Source organism: Pinus tabuliformis, chromosome 3_1 (genome assembly GCF_031772625.1).
Source record: "Pinus tabuliformis cultivar Carrire ecotype Pingquan chromosome 3_1, CPIR1, whole genome shotgun sequence".
NCBI classification, from domain to species: domain Eukaryota; kingdom Viridiplantae; phylum Streptophyta; class Pinopsida; order Pinales; family Pinaceae; genus Pinus; species Pinus tabuliformis.
Window position 1 is genome coordinate 922,924,946 of NC_142301.1, and position 22,217 is coordinate 922,947,162.

Here is a 22,217-nt window from a genome sequence, read left to right on the forward strand (position 1 = left end):
CAGAGGAGTGGCATGCTATGGCATTTAGCCGCAAACTAGAGGGAGAGGCCATATGCAGGTTAGTTTCATACTAGGAAAGCTTCTGGGAGGGAGTCCAAGAAGTGTGTAGCATTACTAAACCTTTGATAAAGGTCCTTTGATTAATTGATGGAGACAAGCCCGCAATGGGCTACTTGTATGAGGCCATGGATAGGGCCAAAGAATCCATTCGGACCTACTATGATGATAAGGGGGATGAGAGGTTTGAGAAACAACTCCTATGGGAAGTGATTGATAAGCGATGGAACAATACACTCCATCGTCCCATTCATGTTGCAGGGATCTACCTGAACCCCACATTTGCTTACCCCTGTGGTTTATTATTTGATGCTAAGGTCATGGATGGATTCTTCACTTGTGTTCAGAGGATGGTGCCATCTCCAGCAGAACATGTAGAAATATCCAAAGAAATGGAGATATATAGGATGGCAGGTGGCACGTTTAGCTTTGACATGGTTGTTGTGAATAGGAAGACTAAAATGCTAGGTAAGCTTTAGTTTGTTTCAAATTTCATTGTCTTTTCAAGTTCATACTTTGCTTCAACTTTCAAATTTCATTTTTTCTTATGTTTATCTTATTTGTTGTAGATGCATGGTGGAGAAGCTATCGTGGAAGAGTAGCCAATCTTTGAAAGCTTGCCATTCGAGTGCTCAGCCAAACATGTAGCTCCTCGGGATGCGAGTGCAACTGGAGTGTATTTGAAAAAATACACACCAAAAAGTGTAACAGGTTAAAATATTCCAAATTTCCAATTAATTTTTTAAATTCATTAAATAATATTTTTTATAATTATTATTTTATTATTTATAATTTATTTATTTATGACCCTTGTACAGGTTGGAGTCCCAACGACTTAATGATATGATCTACGTCTACTACAATCTTCGATTGTGGGTGAGGCAACTTGAGAGGACACCTGATGTGGAGGCCATCTCATTGGATGGGATTGACACAACTATTGCATGGAGGGTTGAGGCTGAGAGGCCTATCATGGAGTCAGCCCCTGATTGGTTAGAACAGGAGATAGTGGAGGGGGTAGAGAAGGAGGAGGAGCGACAGGAGGAGGAGGTGACACCATCTACCCCTCTCACCAGTAGAGGACGTGGTCTACCTCCTATAACTCCTAGTTCTTCAGCTTCTAGAGCACAGCAAAGTCCACCGCCAACTACACCACCATCTACATCTAGAGGGAAATTTGTTGCATTTTCTCACAAGAGGGGCAGAAGAAACCAGTAGTATTAGTTATTTGGTTCATTTCATTGTATATGACATTATGACTCATGATATGAAATACATTATTATATTTTTTGTTGATATTTTGAGGCTGAGTTGGGACTCAGGGCTTAGTATTCATTGATTCAAGACATGATTCACTGTTATGTGTGATGTAGCACTAGAAATGATATTACACATCTTATATGTTAGTTCTTTTATCATATTTATGTGTCATTGCATTTATTTTATGTTGTGGATGCTTTAGATATTAAAAAAATTGAAAAAAAAATGAATATTTTTGTATTTGCCGATTTTTACCAATTTTTTCCTGATTTTCCCAATTTTCTCGATTTTTTCTGATTTCAGACCTTCGCTGATTTAATCCCGATCGCGATGTTTGCAACACTGATATACACTCAGTCATCTCCATACAATAAGGCATGAGAGCTGAGTACATGGCATGTCAATCTACCTGCTAATTGTTTTTCAGCATGCTGTAGAGTTTATTACTTGTTAAGGACCCATATCTATAGGTAGTTGGCCTTGAGTTGTTGAGTTATTTGTTTGTGGTTGTTGGCACATTTCTGCTTACAGTTCTATCTGATTATTTATTCAGTACACTTAAGCAGAGTTAGCAAGTTTCAGATTTATTACTGGCATGTTAATCATCATAATTTAGTCACCTCAGATCACCATCTTGAGATAATACCATGTTGTTTATCATTCTTAAGCCAATGGCTTTGCCATGATATTGCACACTTAACACTGGCTCCATAAGAGCCACTAAGAATAGCTCGTACCTACTCATGTTAATTACAGCTACTGCTTTCAAAGAGTTCTGCATACTGTCTCTAAATGCTAGAAGTGGTCCTTCCAATAACTATTAAAGAACAGAATGTCATCCTGATAAATGACGACAAAATGCGTCCAGGAATGAACAAAGGAGTCAGGACAGCATTCATCCATCTCATTAATGTCATTGCAGCATTACATAAGCTCACTGCATTGATACTTATATAATCTCTACTTTGTATTTAGTGTAATCTTCCAGATGTCTTCTTCACATATCCAGACAATGATATAACAGCATAAAATCCCTGAGAAGGATCAAAAGAAATACAGATGTAATTCTATCAGTTCTTAGAAGATCCAGGGTTAAGATGGATCTACGATGGTTTATTTTATTAAAATAGTTATCACTACTATGGTCCCTTTTTTAGTTTGTACTATTATGGTCCACTAATTTTTTATTTTTCATTTTTCATTTTTACAGACGTGACACATCTACCCCTGCTGTGGATGCATATCACTAAATCAAATTTGAAGTATTGGGCTTCCTGAAGCTAATCAATCAGGTCATCAATACTCGGCAGAGATATTTGTTTTGATGTAGTCTTGTTAACATAGGAAAATATGCATACATTTGCCCAGAACCATCTTTGTAGGGGACCATGATACCACTGGCAAATATGTTGGATTTAACTGCTCCTTTCTCTATGAGTTATTGCACCTGCCACTTGATTTCTTACATGCCTCAGTATTAGCCAAAATATAATTCCTGGTTTTCTCATAACTAGGGGGTATATAGCCTTTTGGCACATGCGTAATCAAATTGTCCACCATCTCCTTCTAATGAGGAGATTAACCATTACAGAGACTGAATTCTATAACACTTGCAAAGAAAAGTTGCCCAATAGATGGATCAATATTATACCTACCTTGCGCACACTGGTTTATCAAATTAACCATCTCCTTCCAGTGAGGAGAATAACCATTACAGGGACTGAACTTTACAACACTTGCAAAGAAAAGTTGCCCAATAGATGCATCCAAATTATAACTACCTTGTGCATCCCATAAACAGAAAAGTGGGCACTGAGGGATTGTACTAATAAGGTGTGGATGATTTTTATTACTGGCAAGGTCTAATTCTATTTCAGTTTGTGTAGGAATCGCTCAAAAAATTCATACCAAAAAAAACCACTAGTTAACAAAAAAATTAAAAACAGGAATTAGAGAAATGTTTTATAAGCAAAACTCGTACCACAATGGACATACCTGGATAAGGGCATCCTCTAATTGCTCTAATCACAACACTCCATCCTCCAAATTGGGCTCCTCTGGATTCCTGTCCCAAACCTTAAGGTCTTTATTAGTCTTTGCATCATCACAATAATGGGACAACAATCGCAAGTTGTAATGAACATAAACCAAGCTCTCTGCATGGTCTAAACTCAACCTGTTCCTTTTAACATTGTGGATGAAAGAATAAGAGCTCCAACACCTCTTTGCAGAAGAAGTATTTACCACCTGTGATAGCACCCGCAATGCTAAAGTCTGTGGAAGTGGAGTAACACCTCCATGCATGTTCCGCCACTCGAGAAAAAAAAGTCTCTCAATCTCTAATTGCATGCACGCTGCCAAATGGACCAGTGCTAAGCGTATAGTTGCTCAATTGTGTCCGTACCATGGCAGCCTCCTCCTCATCAGGGACTAATTTACTCAATGCAATGATATGTTTTTGTGAACCTCTTGATCTACGTGTGGTTTTCTCCTACTCACACCCCCCGCCCAGGTGTTGGTGTTGAAAGCCATGATGGATGACAGTATTTAGGTTTCAAAACATATGCTAATGCATGCAATGGAACATTTAACATTTCCCATCGGTTTTCCACCTCTGCACGAATATAATTGTACAAGGTGATATCTCTAGGCTCAACAATGTCTTTAATCTGCCCCAACATGCTATCCATTTGCTCATACACCTCCCCAATTATTGGTCGATCTGAATCTCGAAACTTGATCATGTAATAAATTGGTTTGATGAATTGCAAAACATATTTAACCTATGACCAAAAGTACATGTCAAGAATAGTGTCCTTGGCTACATTAGCACCATCTCTATCGGTGTTAATTTCCTCCCATGATTCAGCAGTCACCATATTAGTTAATGCTTGTCTCACCCTCACTAGTCGCCTAAAGGTGAGGTAATAACTTGCAAATCTTGTTTTTGCAAGTTTAAGCAACTGCAACTTGGAGTAAGTGCCATAGAAATAGTTTACCCTTGTATGCCCTGTGATAAATTTAATGAGTTGCTTCACTCTCCTATAAAACTCATTAATCCACCCACATTCTTTATGCTTCACAATATCGTGTATCAAAAGGTTCAATGTGTGAACCAGGCACCCAGACCAAAAGATGTGTGGATGAGTACGCTCAACAACTTTTCCTGTTGCCTTACAATTTGTTGCATTATTTGTGATCACTTGAATCACATTATTCGAACGAACATCTTTGATTGATCGCAATAGGAGATCTGCAATGTTTTGGGAAGATGCATTGATGGAGGAGTCATGACATGTAATAAATATTGCACCACTAGCAGAAACACCAAGAAAATTTATCAAATGTTGGCTTCTAATATTTGTCCACCCATCTTATACAATGGATACCCCACAATCTACCCACTCATTTGTAAAACGTGTCAAAGCTCTTTGAACCTTTGTTTTTTCTCTTTCTAATAACATTGTTCTAGCTTTCTGATAGTTGGGAGACTTGTATCCTTTTAGGGCTTCATTGATGGCCTTTACCATTTCATGCCAACAGTGAGACCGAAGCACATTGAATGGTACACCGCAAGCACAAAGAAATTGGATTATCTTTCCATCCACATCATCCCTCCCAGCAACATTCAAGAAATCCCCTATTGTTCTTTTACCTACAGAGCTTGCAGAAGTACAATGAGGAGATGAGCTACCAAATCTAGAGGTTGCACTTGATTCAGACTGAGTTTTTTGTTTCTTCCTTTTTTGTTGTGCAACCTCCTCTATTTGGATTTATTTTCTTTTTTGTTCAGCTGAAATGTTTGGGCAAATTTGTATCCCCACAGCACCCTTTTTATCATCGCTTTCCATCACCCCACAAAGATGCCTCTTCACACGGGTATATGAACCAATAAATGGTTTTCCTCCATGAAAACCATGAGGGCACAAAAATGTGTAGCTTCCACCACCCTTTCCCCCTTAAAGTTTGGTCACATAGTTCCACAAGGGTGTTAATGCAACTTTCCCCTCTAGAGTTTCAGTGTTGCCTTCGAGTTCATCCCCTTCCTCTGCAAACCCTTCCTCCTCATCATACATTGGGTCACTCATATGGGGACCACTATCCTCTTGTTCTTCTTCCCTTCTATTCCTACTCCCCCTTGCCATCACTAAAACCAAAAGTGGAATGATACAGAGAAGCCAAAAGAACACCATCTTGGAATATGGATATAGGTGGTGGACAACCTGCAATTAAATGAGCAAGTAGAAAGAATGGGAAAGAGTAGGAGAGGGAGGAGAAAAATACAAAAAAATGGGGGAGATTGGGCTTTGCACTTACCTCTTTAGCTCTTGTAGATGGAAGCCCTTCTTTACTCCTCCAAGCTCCTCCTCCTCCTCGTCATAGTTGCTCCTTCACTCCTCCTCCTCCTCCTACCTCCTCCTTCACTCCTCCAAGCTCTCATCTCTTTCTCCTCTCTTCTCCAAGCTCTCATTAAATAAAAGTGAGCAAATAAGAGATGAAAGGGTCTTTTAATCCCTTCACTCCTCACCCTAACCCAAGTTGGACCCACCCCCAACAAAGAAAAACAAAAATAAAAAATAAAAAATAAACGCCACTTTCTGGCTCGCGCTGCAAAAACGGTCGGTTGCCCGGCGAAGCGATCGCGATCCGTACGGATCCGACTCGGAACCGCCGTGGATCGTATGGTCGATCCATCGTACGAAACACGTTTCAGAAAAAACCAAAACGCGGATCGGACCGTACGGTTCCAAAATCGCAGAAACCATATTTTTCAGCCTGATCTGCGTTTCAGAGGGCGGATCGCCCACGGATTCGTACGAATCACATTTCAGGCTTTTGATCCCCGAGGGTGAGGGGCCATTTCCTACAACACTGGTCGGAAGTGTTGTCTGTGCTAATTGATGTTCACCAAGTTCCTTTTTGAGGCAGGATAAATGGAAAACATTATGAACACGACTTTTATCAAGAAGGCTTAAACTGTATGCGACTTGGATGATATTTTTGTTGATCTGATATGGTCGATAAAACTTTGGTGCCAATTTATTTTTTCCTTTTTGTTTTAAGGACAGTTGCTTGTATGGTTGAAGTTTGACAAATACCTAATCTCCAACTTCAAATTCTCTCTCAGTTCTATTTCAGTCAGCTTGCTGCTTCATACGATTCCTTGCATTATTTAGATTTTCTTTTAGAGTTTGGACGACTTTTTGGGTTTCTTCTAATTGGCTTTTAACAGCTGGCAACTTCATCTTGATGATAGCAAATTCATTCAATTTCGGCAGTTCGTAACCGTACATAACTTCAAAAGGAGTCATTTTCGATGATGTGTGGTAAGTGGAATTGTACCACCATTCAACGAGATGTAACCACTGAACCCACTTATTTTGTTTGTCTGTGGCATAACAATGTAAGTAGGCTTCTAAACACTTATTGACAACCTCTGTTTGGCCATCTGTTTGAGGATGGTAAGCTGAACTCATGTTCAGGTAGGTTCTTATATGTTTGAAGAATTCCTTCCAAATATTACCCTTAAATTTGGCATCTATATCGCTCACAATAACCTTGAGAAATTCATGTAATTTGTAAACATTATGCAATATGTTTCAACAATTTGTTTTGCTGAGTTTGATTTCCTCATTGCAATAAACTGAGCATACTTGGTAATCTGTCAACTACTACAAGAATTTTATCCTTACCATCAAACACAGGTAAACCTTCAATAAAGTCCATTGATATTTCCTCCCATTTCTAATTCGAAATGTTTAAGGGATGTAGTTCAAGTGTCATAATATTTTCATTTTTATTCCTCTAGCATTTATCGCATTCGGCTACATATTTTTGAATATCATTGCTCATTCCCTTCCAAAAGAATGGCTGGCGTGCATTGTAGTAGGTTTTAAAGTATCCTACATGTCTGGCTGACAATGAATCATGCGACTCTTTGAGAACCTTGGATTTGAATTTGGAATCTCCATTCAGATAAATTCTTCCCATGTACCATAGAATATCATTCTTCCATTCAAATTTTGAATTCTGAGGAAGGTTATTGATTATAGCACTTGTTTCTGGATCTTTTGCATATTCACTTCGAATCTCATTAAGCCATTCAGGAACAACCACTGACACTGCAAGTAACGATAGTTCTTTGTCTTTCCTCAACAAGGCATCAACTAATACGCTATCTTTCCCCTTATTGTGTAATATATCCATGTCAAAGATAGTGATTTTTTCTATCCATTTTTGTTGTTCTGTAGATAGTATTTTCTGTTGGAGGAGATACTGAAGACTATTATGATCTGTTTGTATTAAGAACTTACTTCCCAAGAGATATTGTCTCCATTTGGCTAATGTGTGCATAATAGCAAGAATTTCCTTGTTCTTGCTTATCGAGCTTCCTGCTTTCAAACGCAATTGGGTGACCATCTTGCATTAGTATTGCTCCTATGCCAAAACCCGAAGCATCATATTCAATTACAAATGGTTTTGAGAAGTCTGGAGTTGGCTATACAGGAGCATTAGACATAACTTCCTTCAAATCTTCAAAACACTTTTATGCTTCATCATTCCATCGAAATGAATTCTTCTTTAGAAGGTTTGATAGGGGAACGGTTATATGGGTGTAGTTTTTAACTTGAACGTTGTTGGTGCATTGGTTAACCTAAAAGGCATTACTTTAAATTCGTAGTGACCTTCATGTGTTCGGAATGCAGTTTTTGGTATGTCTTCCAACCTCATTTTGATTTGATAATACCATGACCTTAAGTCCAATTTTGATAAATATTTAGCGCCATGTAGTTCATCCATCATTTCATCGATGAAGCGAATTGGGAACCTGTTTTAATTGTTATTTAGTTTATTCCTCGATAATCAATGCATAACCTGAACGATCCATCTTTTTTCCGCATCAATACAACTGGAGCAACATACAGACTTTTACTTTTTGAGATGATGCCACACTTTAAAAGATCTTGGATTAATCTCTCAATTTATGTTTCTTGATGATGGGGATATCGATACGGTTTGATGTTGACGGGGTTTGATCCCACTTTGACTTCTATTGTATGCTCGATTTCTCTATTAGGAGGCATTTTCATGGGCAGGTCCTGGAATATTTTTTCGTTCTTCTGAATTAGCTCTTGTACTTTTGGTGCTTCTTCGTTGATCAATTTTGAAGTTAACATTTCTAATTGTTGACATTGTACTACATAGGTTGGTGCTCCTTTTCAAATCATTTTCATCTTGGGATGATGATACGATTTGATTCTTAGGTGCTTGGAACCCATATAATTTGTATTTTTGCCCTTCCCATTTAAATTTTATAAATTGCTTTTGATGGTTGGCAGAGTAACTACCGAGGGTTTGTAACCATTGGATACCTAAGACCACATCCACTCCTCTTAATGGTACTGTGTAGAATGAAGATTCTAAATTAAAGTCTTGAATCTGCAATTTGACTTTATGGCATTTCCCTACTTTTTCAATTTTCTTACCGTCGGCTACCATAACCTTCATGTTGGGCATGGGAAATGTGAAAATGTTGAGTCTCTTCGCCATGGATGAGTCCAGAAAATTGTGGGTGCTACCGATATTGATGACAACCATTACATTGTTCTTCTTGATATGTCCTTTTAATTTTAATGTCTGGGGCTGTGATATATCTGTCATGGCCGATAAGGATACTTGCAGAATGCTCTCGTCATCTAGTTCTAGAGAGAATTCCTGGGAATCTTTGATTTCTTCTACGTCTGATTGATCATTGTCTAAATCATTAGTTGCTTCGCATTTATACAAGTTTTGGGTCTCTTTTCCTTTAGCACACCTATGTTTAGGGTCCCATTTTTCGCCACAGCGTTTGCATTTGCCCTCTTTCATCCTTTGCATTTCCACGTTCATTTTTTCTCCTTCACGAAGATGTGGTGGAACATATTTTGTGTTATCTGTGTTCACCAACTGGGGAAATCTTCGTATCGAATATACTCTTTCAGCCTTTGACCACAACATCTTTTCAAATTTCTTCTCAGTAGCTTTGGCTTTTTGTCTTGCTACTTCTATCGACGTAATGTCATGAAGCTCAAGTTCTGCTAGTAGATTGGGTTTAAGTCCCGAGGTGTACAATTGAATAAGACGAGTTTCTGATAATCCAGGTACTATTGTTGCTAAAGTCTCCCATTCTCAAGTGTATTCATCCACATCTCCTTTTTGTCGCAATCTAGTGAGTGTTGAGAAGAACTTTTCTTCCTTGACACCTTGGAACCTTTTAAAAAACACATCCTTAAATTTCCTCCAACTCATAGCAAGTGTCGTCTTCTTCCACCACATATACCAATTATATGCTTCGCCTTCAATTTTCATGGAAGCATGCCTAATCTTTTCATCATCATTTTCAATATCGTAAATCTTGAAATATTCTTCTACTTTATTGAGTCAAGCAACACTGCACTTTTCGTTACCATCAAATTTGGATAGCTCGATTTTTTCTCTTCGTTGATATGTCGCTATCGGCGGAGCGAAGAAGGGGTATTGATTTGAAAATGACATATTGGTGTATGGATTCCAGAGCTGCCTATTTTCAAAATTCGTGTTACTATTTCCTTAATTAGGTGTGGAAGATGTCTTTGGGGACTCGTGTTTCTCATCTGCGTCTGATGACTTTGACAAAACTAGAGAATTGAGATGTTGAGTATCCTCATTATTCTGGAGCATTTGATTGGGTGTAATCTTCAGGTTGGTACAAATACAACCCAAGATCAACATAGCTTGATCCACCTTAACTGAAAGGTTTGCCTGATCCTTTTTAAAGTCATTCTTGTTCTCCTCAAGCTGACTCTTTATTCCCTTTGTTGTGTTTTGGAGCTCCTCAATTTTATCGCCTTGTCCGGTCACCTTAGTCTCAAGGTATACTAGTCTCTTATTGAAATCGGCCATCAACATTGATGAAGCCATTGAGTGGGACTGAGGTGTAGTATATCTATCCAGCTTAACTCTTTTTCTCAACTTGATCCTATTTTTTTTAAATAATAATTTTTATTTTTATTTTTAAATAATAGTTTTTTATTTTTTTATAATAATATCTTTTTCTTTTTTTTAATAATAATAATATTTTTTTATATAATTAAATTATAATTTTTTTATTATATATATATATATATATATATATATATATATATAACTTATATAGTAAAAGGGACAGTTAACGGTGGACCCTCCCCTAACCTTCACGGATGTTGCCAAAACAAACACCTTGTCACCTAGCAATCCGATCGATCGATGGTGTGTGTTCCTCAGTTGCCTTGCCCGTGGACGATGCGTACAGTGGACAAAGGCTGAGGTGGACGTAGGCACAGACAGGATGGACGGAAGCATATGCGGGGATGGATAGACGGAAAATAGCGGATGCAGGGAAAATGGTGGATGTAGTAAAAGACAAAAACAATGGAGGAGGACGCGGTGGTGACAAGGTTGTGCAGCGATTTTGCCAAAAAACCAACCTGGGCTCTAATACCAAATGGAATCGACAAACTCAACAATTATCAGCCAGTTATATATTTTATTAATTAATGAATGAATTGATGTTTTACAGACTAAGAACCCTGGGCTTAAATACAACCCTACGTGCCTCTTGGTGAATGGGCATGATCCTTGATTATGCCCTATTCCCTAATCAAACCACTGTTTTAAGAATCGGCCGTGTTGGTCCGAGTCAAGCCCAATTCCACATTAGCTAACTATTTTCATAGGTTGTTTACTTGTTCACACGGCTTCCTGTGGCATGAATCGTTTAGTGCTTGAAAATAGAAAGTGATGAGTCTGGCGCTGGAAATTTGATAGGATCTAATGTTGTGAACTTTTTGCCAAGAACATGAAATCTCCTGTAAGAATGGAGCAAGACATATGTTGCCTTCATTGTATAAAATTCCTCAAGGAACAATGTGAATTTCTATGTAAACAATGATACTATCTAAGAACCATGTAATAAAGAGGGCACATGAAATTGAAATGCTGATCAGAGATGTGATCCTAGTTAGAATGTTTATAGGTGCAATTCTCTCTTGGAAGATGGCAGTTTGTCTTTATACATATTACAAAGTTGATGGGAACAAACTTGAAGTTGCCCCAAGGGATCCTAAAACTAGAGAATAGCCACAAAATATTCTATGGGGTGTAGATGGGTTTGTCATGACTGCATGTAGATGTGGATGCAAAATTTTTGGCATTAGGATTCTATATCTTAACCTATGTCACATACAAATTGCTTTTGTAGTTCTTCTCATAAATACATCTATTAACATCCATCTTGGTGAGATGGTCTAAGATGATTGATGAGGGTACAAAATTAAAAATGAGTTACAAACTATGAAGCATGTAGATATGCTACCAGTGGTTGATCCAGATGATCTTGGCTCCTCTAGTAGTAGCCACTAGCTAGTAGTACTGGTCATAGTTTACTTTTGTTGTAGAGGCCATTTCTAGCCTCCTTGGTTATGTGTTTTTGTTTTGATCTCTATATCATCATCATGTATGTATTGGACAGTGCACTGGGTGCCATTTTGATATAATGGATATATTCATGAGCCTACTTTGATCATATGTTGTCTTCTATCTATATTCTAATGCTGTGTGTTTGGAAACATGAATGAAAATCTTTAAAATTATGTATTTTTATAAATAAATAAAATATTTAATGTGTTTTTTACAACGACCGAGTCACTGAAATCGAGTCGGTCGAGTCGATACCGAGTCGGAGTCTGAGTTTTAAAACATTGAATCAAACTAATAGTTTACAGAATAATTAACTTTTATATAACATCCTAGGACATCATGAAGGATAATCATATGGATGAACATGTAATGGGAATTCAAGTCATATAGTAGACTAGAGTGTCGGAGAAATAGAGTACGTCAGAAGATTTTGGGAGTGTCCCAAAAGGAAATATACAATTCTCATCTCCTCTAAAAGATGAAGAAGCATTTCTTGTGGTGATGGTAACAGATAGATTCTTGGAACTAGTGGTACAGTGATTGGTCACGAAGGAAGATGTGGCAAAGCAATTTAAAGTTGTGCACTCACTGGCATAAAACTAGATCATAGGGCCGAATTTAAATTTCAAGGGGCATGTCAAGGATCTCTAGTAAAATAGGGTTAGCAGCCAAAGGCTGCCTTCCAAATAATCTAAAGAGAGTAGGGCATATTTAAAGGAGATCAGCTCAAAAGACCAGAAGCAAGAAAGGGGGGGGGGGGCATGTATCTAACAAATATGGGTAGAGTACACATCAAAATCCCCATCCTTGAATGAAATGGTGGTTTACATGGGCCTCATGAAAGAATATGGGATGGAAGGTGGATTGGCATAGTGAGAAAAGGAGAGAAGGGCTTTGTCTACTAAAGGAATATGGGATACCATGAACTGGTAAATATATGAAAGCAGACCATCATTGGCCAGCAAGGAATACAAAGAGAAATAGGACAGGAAGGAATGTAAAGAAGGGGGTAATGGATAGAGAGAAAGATAAGGAGTTACAAAGAGGAGGGCGAGTAGGTGAGAAAAATTCCATCAGATGTCTAGGACAGCCCAGGTGGGGAGGCTATGTGGAAGTGGGGAGCATTGGAGCTAAGGGGATAGAAGTGAGTGAGGGTTGGGCTAAAGAGGAAGGAGGTCACCCATTGGGTGGTTGGGTCTTGGGTCTTGGAGTCAAATGGTCATGAGCATCAAGGGTCTGTGAGGTCTGAGGACGATGAGCTACAGATCTGCCATGCAAACACATAGCAGCTCAAGGAGAGGGAATGCAGGATTTCTTCATAGCACCATGCAGGGAAAACCAGTGCCAAGCAAGGAATGGGAAAGACACGCATGGGTAGCATTCTAATTGTTTGTACCACTGTGCAGCCAGGAAATATAAACAAGATATAGAAGTGAGATTGAAATTAAGCAGAAAACATAGCTTGTAACTTATAAGACATTATATTCTGCAGAAAAACTTGGAAGACATTATAGGCTGAAATAGAAAAAATACAAAGATAGGTTAATCGTCATACTAAGAAACAATTTGCAAAGTAAACTCAACAATGCCCTTTCCACTATTAAAATTATCTGTAGTCAAACATTGAACTACTGAATATGTGCCATCCAACTAACAATTTAGTGAAATTAGCTAAATAAAAGACACAATCCAATAAAAATCATGTTCGTCATATAACATACTATAATTTTGATTGATATATAAGCAGTTGTTCTGCTAGGTGTAATTAGTTTTTCGCATCATTAAAGGGTTCTCTGCTTAGAACTATGGGATAGAATAAGATAATAGTAGTTTACATGAACCTGATCCTCACCATCCTATCTTAACACCAGTGAAAAATAAAGAAAAAGTGAAAGATGTCAGTGGGTGGCTGTTAGCAGTCCAGGGCACTGAACTGAACATTACATCAGACGCTATGTATACTTTTTATAAAGAAAAAATGTTACAGCGAAACAGAATACAGCTGTGCAACACTACAATAGTTGACAAAAAGAAAAGGAAACATGTGCCATATAACCATGAGTGTAAAAGAGGCCTGACTAAAATTCATAATTGGTATCAGTTTTAAATAAACATTTAAATATTGATTCATGCAGATATTAAGTACGATCAAAAACAAATTAGAGATCACATATCCAGGCAAATATGAAAGGGGGCATGGGTGTCTAAGAAAAGGTAGTGGGGATGAATGCAAAAAGACCTGAATCATTTGCTGAGGTCCTTCAGTAGGCTTCTTAAGGAATAATTTGACAGTGGCAGTGAGTAACTGCAATTGCACTTGAGCTGGCTCCTCAGGAAAAGTCTCCAAAAAGCTTTCAAGCAATTCATCAGCATTGTCAATCCTTTCAGCATATTCACCGATAATCCAGATCATGGATGCCTGAGACAATCAGTTTAATTCTGGATCAGTTTCCTGCATTTTAATGTTCTAATTTATCAACCAAAAGAATAAGATCATGTCCACTACCTATAACAAGAATCTCACTAATTTCTCTTATCTGTAAGCTTTATATGTCATGTTTCAAGCAAAAGTCATTAGCAAAAAGGTCTCAATAGTTGGTATAAGGGAACCTTGGCTTCTGGCTCATCAAGAGTGTCCAAGCTCTCACAGAGAGTTGCAATAATCGACTCATAGCTGTCAATAAAAATAATCATGACGTAAGTGTAAAAATCATAGAACGTGTACGATTATTAGGCATTGCTGGAAGAAAACTTTATATATCTAGCAAATTCTAAACTCACGTATTAGGATAACGCCTAAAAATATCCTTGATTACAATGATGGCTTCTTGTACAACATAGTTAACTTTGATCTTTATCAGCTCAAGCAATACACTTATGCAGCGTTCTGCAGCCCTCTCTAGTTTGATGGCACATCGTCCAATGGCACGAACAGCTTTTCTAACAAAGTCAACATCTACTTCTGTTGCATACTCCTTGAACTCCAGCAGCACCTGCACAATACAAAGAGTATGATGTCTTTCACGTGGATGACTTCTTCAATATTTTTTTTCTTTTCACAAGTTGAACACATGAGAATGGAAATATCAAATAAAATTAGCATGTTATATTGGACCAGAAAGCTGCATTATGATGGCAGATAAAACCCATTATGAAGGAGCGCATCTAGATAGAATTTTCCGGTTGGAAGATAGTTACTGCTAGGCATTTTTCTTTGGCAAGAAAATTCAGCACGTTGGTATCTCTGCAAGACTAACAATGGAGGAAAATAGAAGGGACATTGGCAAAGAATTGGAAGGGACTATCAAGCCGTAAAATTGGCAGAAAGTGTTAACTCAGGAAACTCCACAACCTGAAAATACTCTAAAAATTTATAAAAATTGGAGATCTTTGCAAAAATGGAAGAGGCTTTTAATTTCCTCCAAACTAGAAAAAGATAATTGTTTTGAAATAAGCAGACACAGGAATGCTCTATAGCCAACGCAAAGGAGCATTTCAAAACAAAATTTATTATTTATATCCATGTTCTTTTTTAATGAAATGGCTCTTGCATCAGTATACCCTTTTAAGGATGGAGCTGTGGGAACTGAGGAAGAACACTAGAATAATAATTAAAATAAAATACAGAAAAGTATATGATTGCTTACATATGCTTTTAAATCTAATTTGTTTAGGATTTCAGTTTTACATCAGGCTATGTGGCAGATTTCAACTTCCAATGGATCTTCATACATTCCATTTATTCCATCGATTGCGTCTTTCACTTGCAAGTTGAGTCATAGTTGAGCCTGTCCGTACAATTCTATGAGACAATTTTCAACACGTTTGTGACTCGCTTATATCACACAGATGTGTTTATGATTTGGTAGGATAGTTATCACTTCATTGTATTCTTAAAATTCATTCACAATGTGTTTTATTGGATAGAGGACAAGCATACAGATTTATGGATGATTGCTTCAAAATTGAAGTAAAAAATAGTTGCTTAAATTATGGTTTGTAGCAAAATCTGTTCTAAATGGGAAGATGAAGCAATAGGTAAAATGTCATTACATCAACTGGAAGCATTACTTTGGCATGCATGACATGGATTTCAGTACTATATAAATTATATATGTTTCTCTACTGTCCTTCATATTTATGTGACATCATGTAGCATAATTTAAACAAATATCCTCAAAATGTTACAGGGTTCACCAAATTTGTGAACCTCAAAAAAATGTTCAAGGTTTAAGTTTACTTATAGGTTCTATGTAAGTCTGTTAGTTTTAGGTATGTTCAATGCTTAGAGCAAATTTACTTCAATTTTCCATATTAGCTCAATATCAATTCTAGATTAGCAATCACATTTAGCATGATAGTAAAATGCAGATAGAACATAAACATAAATCGCAGAAAACAAGCCGAGACAAGAGGACACAAGATGTGGTGCCAGCCAGGGACAAACCCCAATGTGGGAAAACCCTTGATCAAATCTTCTTATATTCTTCAATAGTTCAGCAGAGAGAGATAGTACATATACATCAGAAGTCAACACTTTGACTTGACAAGATAAGAGCAGAAATCTCCACCATGAAGATGGCACTAAGGTTCTGATGTCAAGGACTGCAGATCTGAACTCAAGTGAAGGCATACTTCTTCAACTGATTCTCCAAGGTGATTCCGTCACCATACTACATTCACTATATTGCACCTATCATCACTATGTAGTACTTCATTACAATGCTGCACCCAACATGCTGCATCCATCATTACTATGCTGCACCATTCATGCTGCACTTCATCATCACTATGCTGCACCATTCATGTTGCACTTCATCATCATTATGCTGCACCATGCTACACTTATCATGCTGCATCCATCATGCTGTCACCTACATGCTGCATACTGCAATACTGTCATGGCACAGTCTTAGCTGCTTGCTATGGCTTGCAGCCTAGTGAAGCAGCTAGTTGTAACTTGTAAATATGATATAGCAGAGGTACCTTACTGTTCCTCATCCGAGATATCAAACCTCCGAGAAGGACATCCTAAACTTTCCTCTATAATACGGATCTCTGCTCCATCCATGACTGCACTAGTCACCGAGATCCTACACCCAAGACTGTACTACTTGTTACAGGTCTTAAGGCCTTCTGCTCCATCCATTTGATTGTGAGACAAGTCAGCACCTACAGGTATGCTGCCTATACATATGCTGAGATAGGATACTGCTCCTTGTCATGCGAGGTTAACTTATCATTGATGCCGAGGTTGTCAACAAGAAGTCAGATCCATTCAAGAATGTATCCAGACCTGTCCCACACATCCGAGTTTGTGACTGCTCCTAGGGTATGTCCTTACTTGTGTTAAAGCCTCTCCTATGACTGCGATAAGCCTTCTTATCAATGTGATCATCATCCTCTATTAGGACAACGTTTATAGAGCTCCTTCCTTGATAGCAAAGAGCCCTCATTATTATCTGTGGCTAGGGTATATCCTCTCATTAGAACTGCGTCTAACTGTGTGAGAAGAAGACTACAGCTGGGGCTCCTTTTAGAGCATCCATTGGCAGCATATATAGGCTTCTCCTTGCTGCGTAGAAAGGTCTCCTTTAGGACATCATAGGAACCCTTCTTAGACTCCTCCATGACCGTGTTAAGGGCTGTTCTCCATGACAGCGTTAAGGTTACTTCATTGACTTGCGTTTGGACTTTTACATTAGGGCAGCGTAGAGCCTAGGCACTCCCTCTAGGGCAGCATATACTCTTGGTGACTTCTCCTTCCACCAAAACCCAAATGAGTGGAGAGGAAGAAATCACAAGAGATGAGTAACTAAATGACTTGAAGGCCACCTCTATTTATAGTAAGATGTTGAGGACAGATGGGGGTAATTTGGTTGTTGGACGACCTTGACGAATTGTCAAGAAATCAAAATAAATTCATATCTCCATGAATACATGTCGGAATCAGATGATCATTAGATCAATCCTCCACCTCTCAATGAGAGGAATCCAATAAAAATATCAGCTGCCATAAATGAGGTGACCCACATGGAGTTTGGCCCTAGTTGCCAATTTTAACAGTCACTACATTTGCCCGATTTCATTCATTAAATTTGAAATTTGGCACATTTGAAGAGAAGCCACATAAATTCATTAAGGTTCAACAAGTTCGCCAATCGACCTAATAGCTATTTAATAATTGATTTCTAGTTTGTTTCCTAGCGAGTGTTGTTGTCGCCTTAATCCACACCTGGGATTATCATGGAGAAAATCCTTAACTCCACTTGGTGTGGTCTTGGGGGCAAGTTTCAAGTTGAAACTGTCACTCAATTCTCAACTCCTCTATCTAGGCTTACTCCTAGCAAAGCCAAGGGGGTGGTCCCTAAAATATGTCTAAGCTTCAACTAGCTCAAAGTTAGCAAGTTAATTTTCTAGGAGTTAACACAAGGTGAGCAATATACACTTCAGATATATAACATCAATTTACAATTACAAGCTCAGTGAGCACATGCATCCACAAATATAGAAATATAAGCCCAATGCCCAAATATAACTACTTCCTAAGGATTTTCCAAGTGAAGATGCAACTTTGCAAAACAGCTTGGAAATAAAGCAAAGTGTCACAAGATAGATGATTCCAAAAGTAATGCTGGCAAGTTATAACTTAAGCAAGTGCAATAAATGAAACAAGTGCTCGAGAATGAAATAGAAGCTCATTAACTTGGAAGAAAATGCTTCAGTCATAAATATGATAATAGCAAGTAAATAAGATCTACTCAAGATAAAGACCCATTCCAAATGTGAGCACATTAAACACAAACTTAAACGATGATACCACTTTGTAGTGTACCTGCTTTGTAATGTGTAGTGACATTATCCCGGTTTATTTTAAATTAATCCTAAGTTCTAAGGGAAGTTTCAATTAACTCCATTTCCCCAAACCTCGCCCTCGCCTAGGCTCTGATCTCATAGTGAGGAGTCAATAGGGAATAGAGGGTTTGTATCGTCTACTTCAACCAACTTATGTTGGAGGTTCATTTGTTAGTGCCAGATTGCTATGAAAGAAAAGCTAATTCAAAATAAATGACAATTGCAAATAGAGCTAACTAATGAGATTGACGCCAAGTGAACCAAATGAAATTGTAAGAGAGAGAGTCTTAATCTAAACGATTGCAATAAAGAGATAAATGAGACAATGGAATTAGCGAGTGAAGTTAACCAAGATCATTCAAAATATTAAATTGCATAACATGTAAAACAAAATGAGAACTTAGAAAGACTAAAAATGCATGTTAAATAAAATGATTCTAACTCTAAAATACTTAAGCAAAGAAAATAGTCACTCAAGCATTCACATAAGGGGGCACCTTCTTCAATTGGGGAAAAGGGATGCCAAGGGGAAAATCCCCAAGCTCCCATAAAGAAAGTTTTACCTTTTATTAAAGTTACATCCTTCTTGTCGAATGTGATAGAAAACGCCTCTTGGAAAGAGTTTACAACTATTTCCCTCGAAGGAAATGACACTCTTTCCAAGTCAAGTGATGTGGATTCTTAGCCTAGATTACAATAAGTTTGAGCAAATGATTAGAAGAAAGGGTTAAGGAAATTCAAGGGTCCTTTGTTCTCAAAGGAGCTTATTACAACGTCATAAAGGAAGAAAACCTCCTTGGAAAGATTCCAAATGAGTGAGAAAAATTGTTATGAATAAAATATAAATATAATAATAATAAGTAATAGTTAATTAAATAGTAATTAGTTAATCAAGAGGCATGTCCCTAAGGACATGACCACACATGAAAGGGTACTTGCCTAGGTATATAAAGCAAACCCTCATTTGTAACTCAATCATCTCACTTGCATTCAAATATTCTTCTATAATATATTATTGTCCTATCATGGATGCTTATATATTTCAGATCTTCTGAAGTAGTCTGTTGTGTATACGAATTTTGTTTGTTACATTTGGTATCAGAGTTGTTCGATCCTCTTGTCGTCCAACCGCTGCACAAGAGCCTCATTCTCCAATCCAAGTCTTTGACCATCGAAATTCGTCAACTATTAGAATATGTCTATTTAGTGTTTAATGCTCAGTCTTCTAGCTGTTGCTAATTTTATTCTTTTAGCAGTTTCTTAGATGAAACTGTTTGTACATAGAAACCTGATGTTTCTATTATTGTAAATATCTTTGTATTATCATTGAGCTGTTTGCTCTTTGTGAATGAATTCATTCAATATTCTTTCACATGCGTGTTTCGCACTGTTTTATGGTATCAGAGCACAGGAATTTTTTTCGAAATAATTTTTCATAGATTGAAAAATTCAGTAGTTCATTTCGAAACTGCTCTCAGGGTCTGGAGATTTCTTGATCTTCATTCCTTTCTAAGGTCGAGCCCTCTGTAAGCCAGGTAGCCTTCACTGAGTCTTAGCCTCGGCTTTGCTCATTGTGATAAAAGCTTACAGTCGTCAATCTCGATACAGAAAGGGATTCATCTCCTGCATTATCATTTTATGAGGATTTAAATTTGTGGCGGTGCTCAGAATCGCGAACAGTCTATTTGTTTTGAAGTCGTGTTTATTTTGTGGCCACCCGATCAACAAATTTGGAAGCCGTGCAGGACCGCCGACGCTTTTGAAGAATCAAGATTCGAAACAGAGCTGTGGGGTCTGTTCTGAGGAGGGTTCCGGATCCATTCGAATTGAGGCACGCCAGAAACGTATAAAACTTCCGGCACTTTCCAGCGGCACCGAAACTCGACCCGAGTTGCGAGGAGAAAACCGGCGAACGCTGTATCAAACCTCCGATTTACTTTGCCACACGGGAAAGTGGCATCACTCTCTTCGCTCACACAGTTCGACGCTCACGGGAATATATCAATATATCAATCATCACTCAGTCTTCGCTCAGCAGAGTAATCGCACGTCTGAATCAAATCATAGTTACGGCTAACCTCCGAATCACGTCCCGTGGAGACCCTACGTCACGTCCCGGCAAACTTACAGCAAACCTGCTCACGTTTTTCTCCAGAATCGCGTCCGTCCGAGACCCGATTGTGCCCGCAATTCATATATATATTAGCTAAATCGTGAAGGACGTGCAGAACGGGATCCGAGCCTCCATATATTTGCTGAGAAATCAAGTTTTTTTACCGATCGAGATTCTTCATATAACGTGCCGGCAGTGTCACGTAAGTCACCATTTATTTGCTGAGAAATAAAGTTTCTTTAACAGATCCGAGATCCTTCAGATAACGTGACGGCAGTGTCACGTAAAGGTATTTTCCAGCTTCTCGGTTTTTTGCTTAGAAATTGGATTAAAGTTTATTGTGATCTTATTTGAAGCGGTGGGACCAGAATAAGAATCACAGTAATTTTTTTTAAGCGTGGTCAAACCAGCATCACAGTCATTTTTAAGTAAGCATCAAAAGTTATTTTTTGAAGCAGCATCACAGTCATTTTTAAAAGTGGCGTGATCAGATCTGAGTAATATTTTTTGTGTGCAAGACTATTTCTTTCACAACAGAATTTATTAACAATTTGGTACAGTCATCTTGAAAGAAGATTTTTAAGCAGGCAGCTACACTTTGTTGTGTGTCAGACTTCTGTATTTAACTTTGGGAAAATGGCCACGCTCACCAATCTGATGTTAGAAGGAAATCAACGCTTTAATGGCAGCAACTATAACATTTGGAAACAAAGAATGCTGACCATTTTTTAATACAGGCGTCTTGATCAGCTCATTTTGGGCAAAGAGCCTCGTCCCGGTACAGCTGGTACCGATCAAGATAAATTTGATGATCGAAATCGGGAGGCTGTTATGCTTCTCAAGCTCTCTGTCGCTGATGATCAGTTACCACAGATTCCCTCTGGTAAGACCGCTGCCGAAATCTGGCAACAGTTGAAAGAACTGCACGAGACATCTGACAAAAGCAGAGCATTCTTTCTCAAAAATCAGTTGTTCTCCATCATGATGGATGAACATATGTCTTTACAGGAACATCTCAACAAAATTAAAGACATTCGAGATCAGCTCGAAGCCATTGGTCGGACCATGGAGGAAGAAGATATGGTAGTCATTACTCTGAAGAGTCTACCAAAATCTTATGAACACTTCATAGAAACTCTCAACATTACAACCACAAATGTTGATCTGAAATTTCCAGATTTATGTACCAAACTTCTGCAGCAGGATCGGTGGAAACAGCAGTTTGGTAGTGGTACTTCATCAGTGCCCTCGGAAAATGCATTTGCTGCAAAATACCAGTCCTCTCAGTCTTTTCAGCAGAAAGGCTCTCATCAGTCTTTTGATCCTGCTAGGAAGAAAAGTGTGCAGTGTAATTACTGTCACAGGTTCGGTCACATGAAGAAAGATTGCCGACAGAGGATTGCTTCTGAACAGAAGAAACAGGGAGGGCCAAATCAGACAGCGAATGTTGCAGAAC

General features: G+C 38.2%; 1 protein-coding gene across 1 annotated transcript in view; it reads right to left on the reverse strand.

Annotated features, from left to right (window-relative positions):
- The window catches only part of LOC149190758 (beta-adaptin-like protein B), a 185,535-nt gene that overhangs the window by 12,529 nt on the left and 150,789 nt on the right, over positions 1-22,217 (reverse strand). Inside the window, exons 8-10 of the mRNA XM_089412261.1 lie at positions 14,575-14,786; positions 14,404-14,467; positions 14,033-14,212 (exon numbers count right to left, since the gene is read on the reverse strand). Of these exons, the coding sequence (XP_089268387.1) occupies positions 14,033-14,212; positions 14,404-14,467; positions 14,575-14,786 (456 nt within the window). The remainder of the gene's footprint in view (positions 1-14,032; positions 14,213-14,403; positions 14,468-14,574; positions 14,787-22,217) is intronic.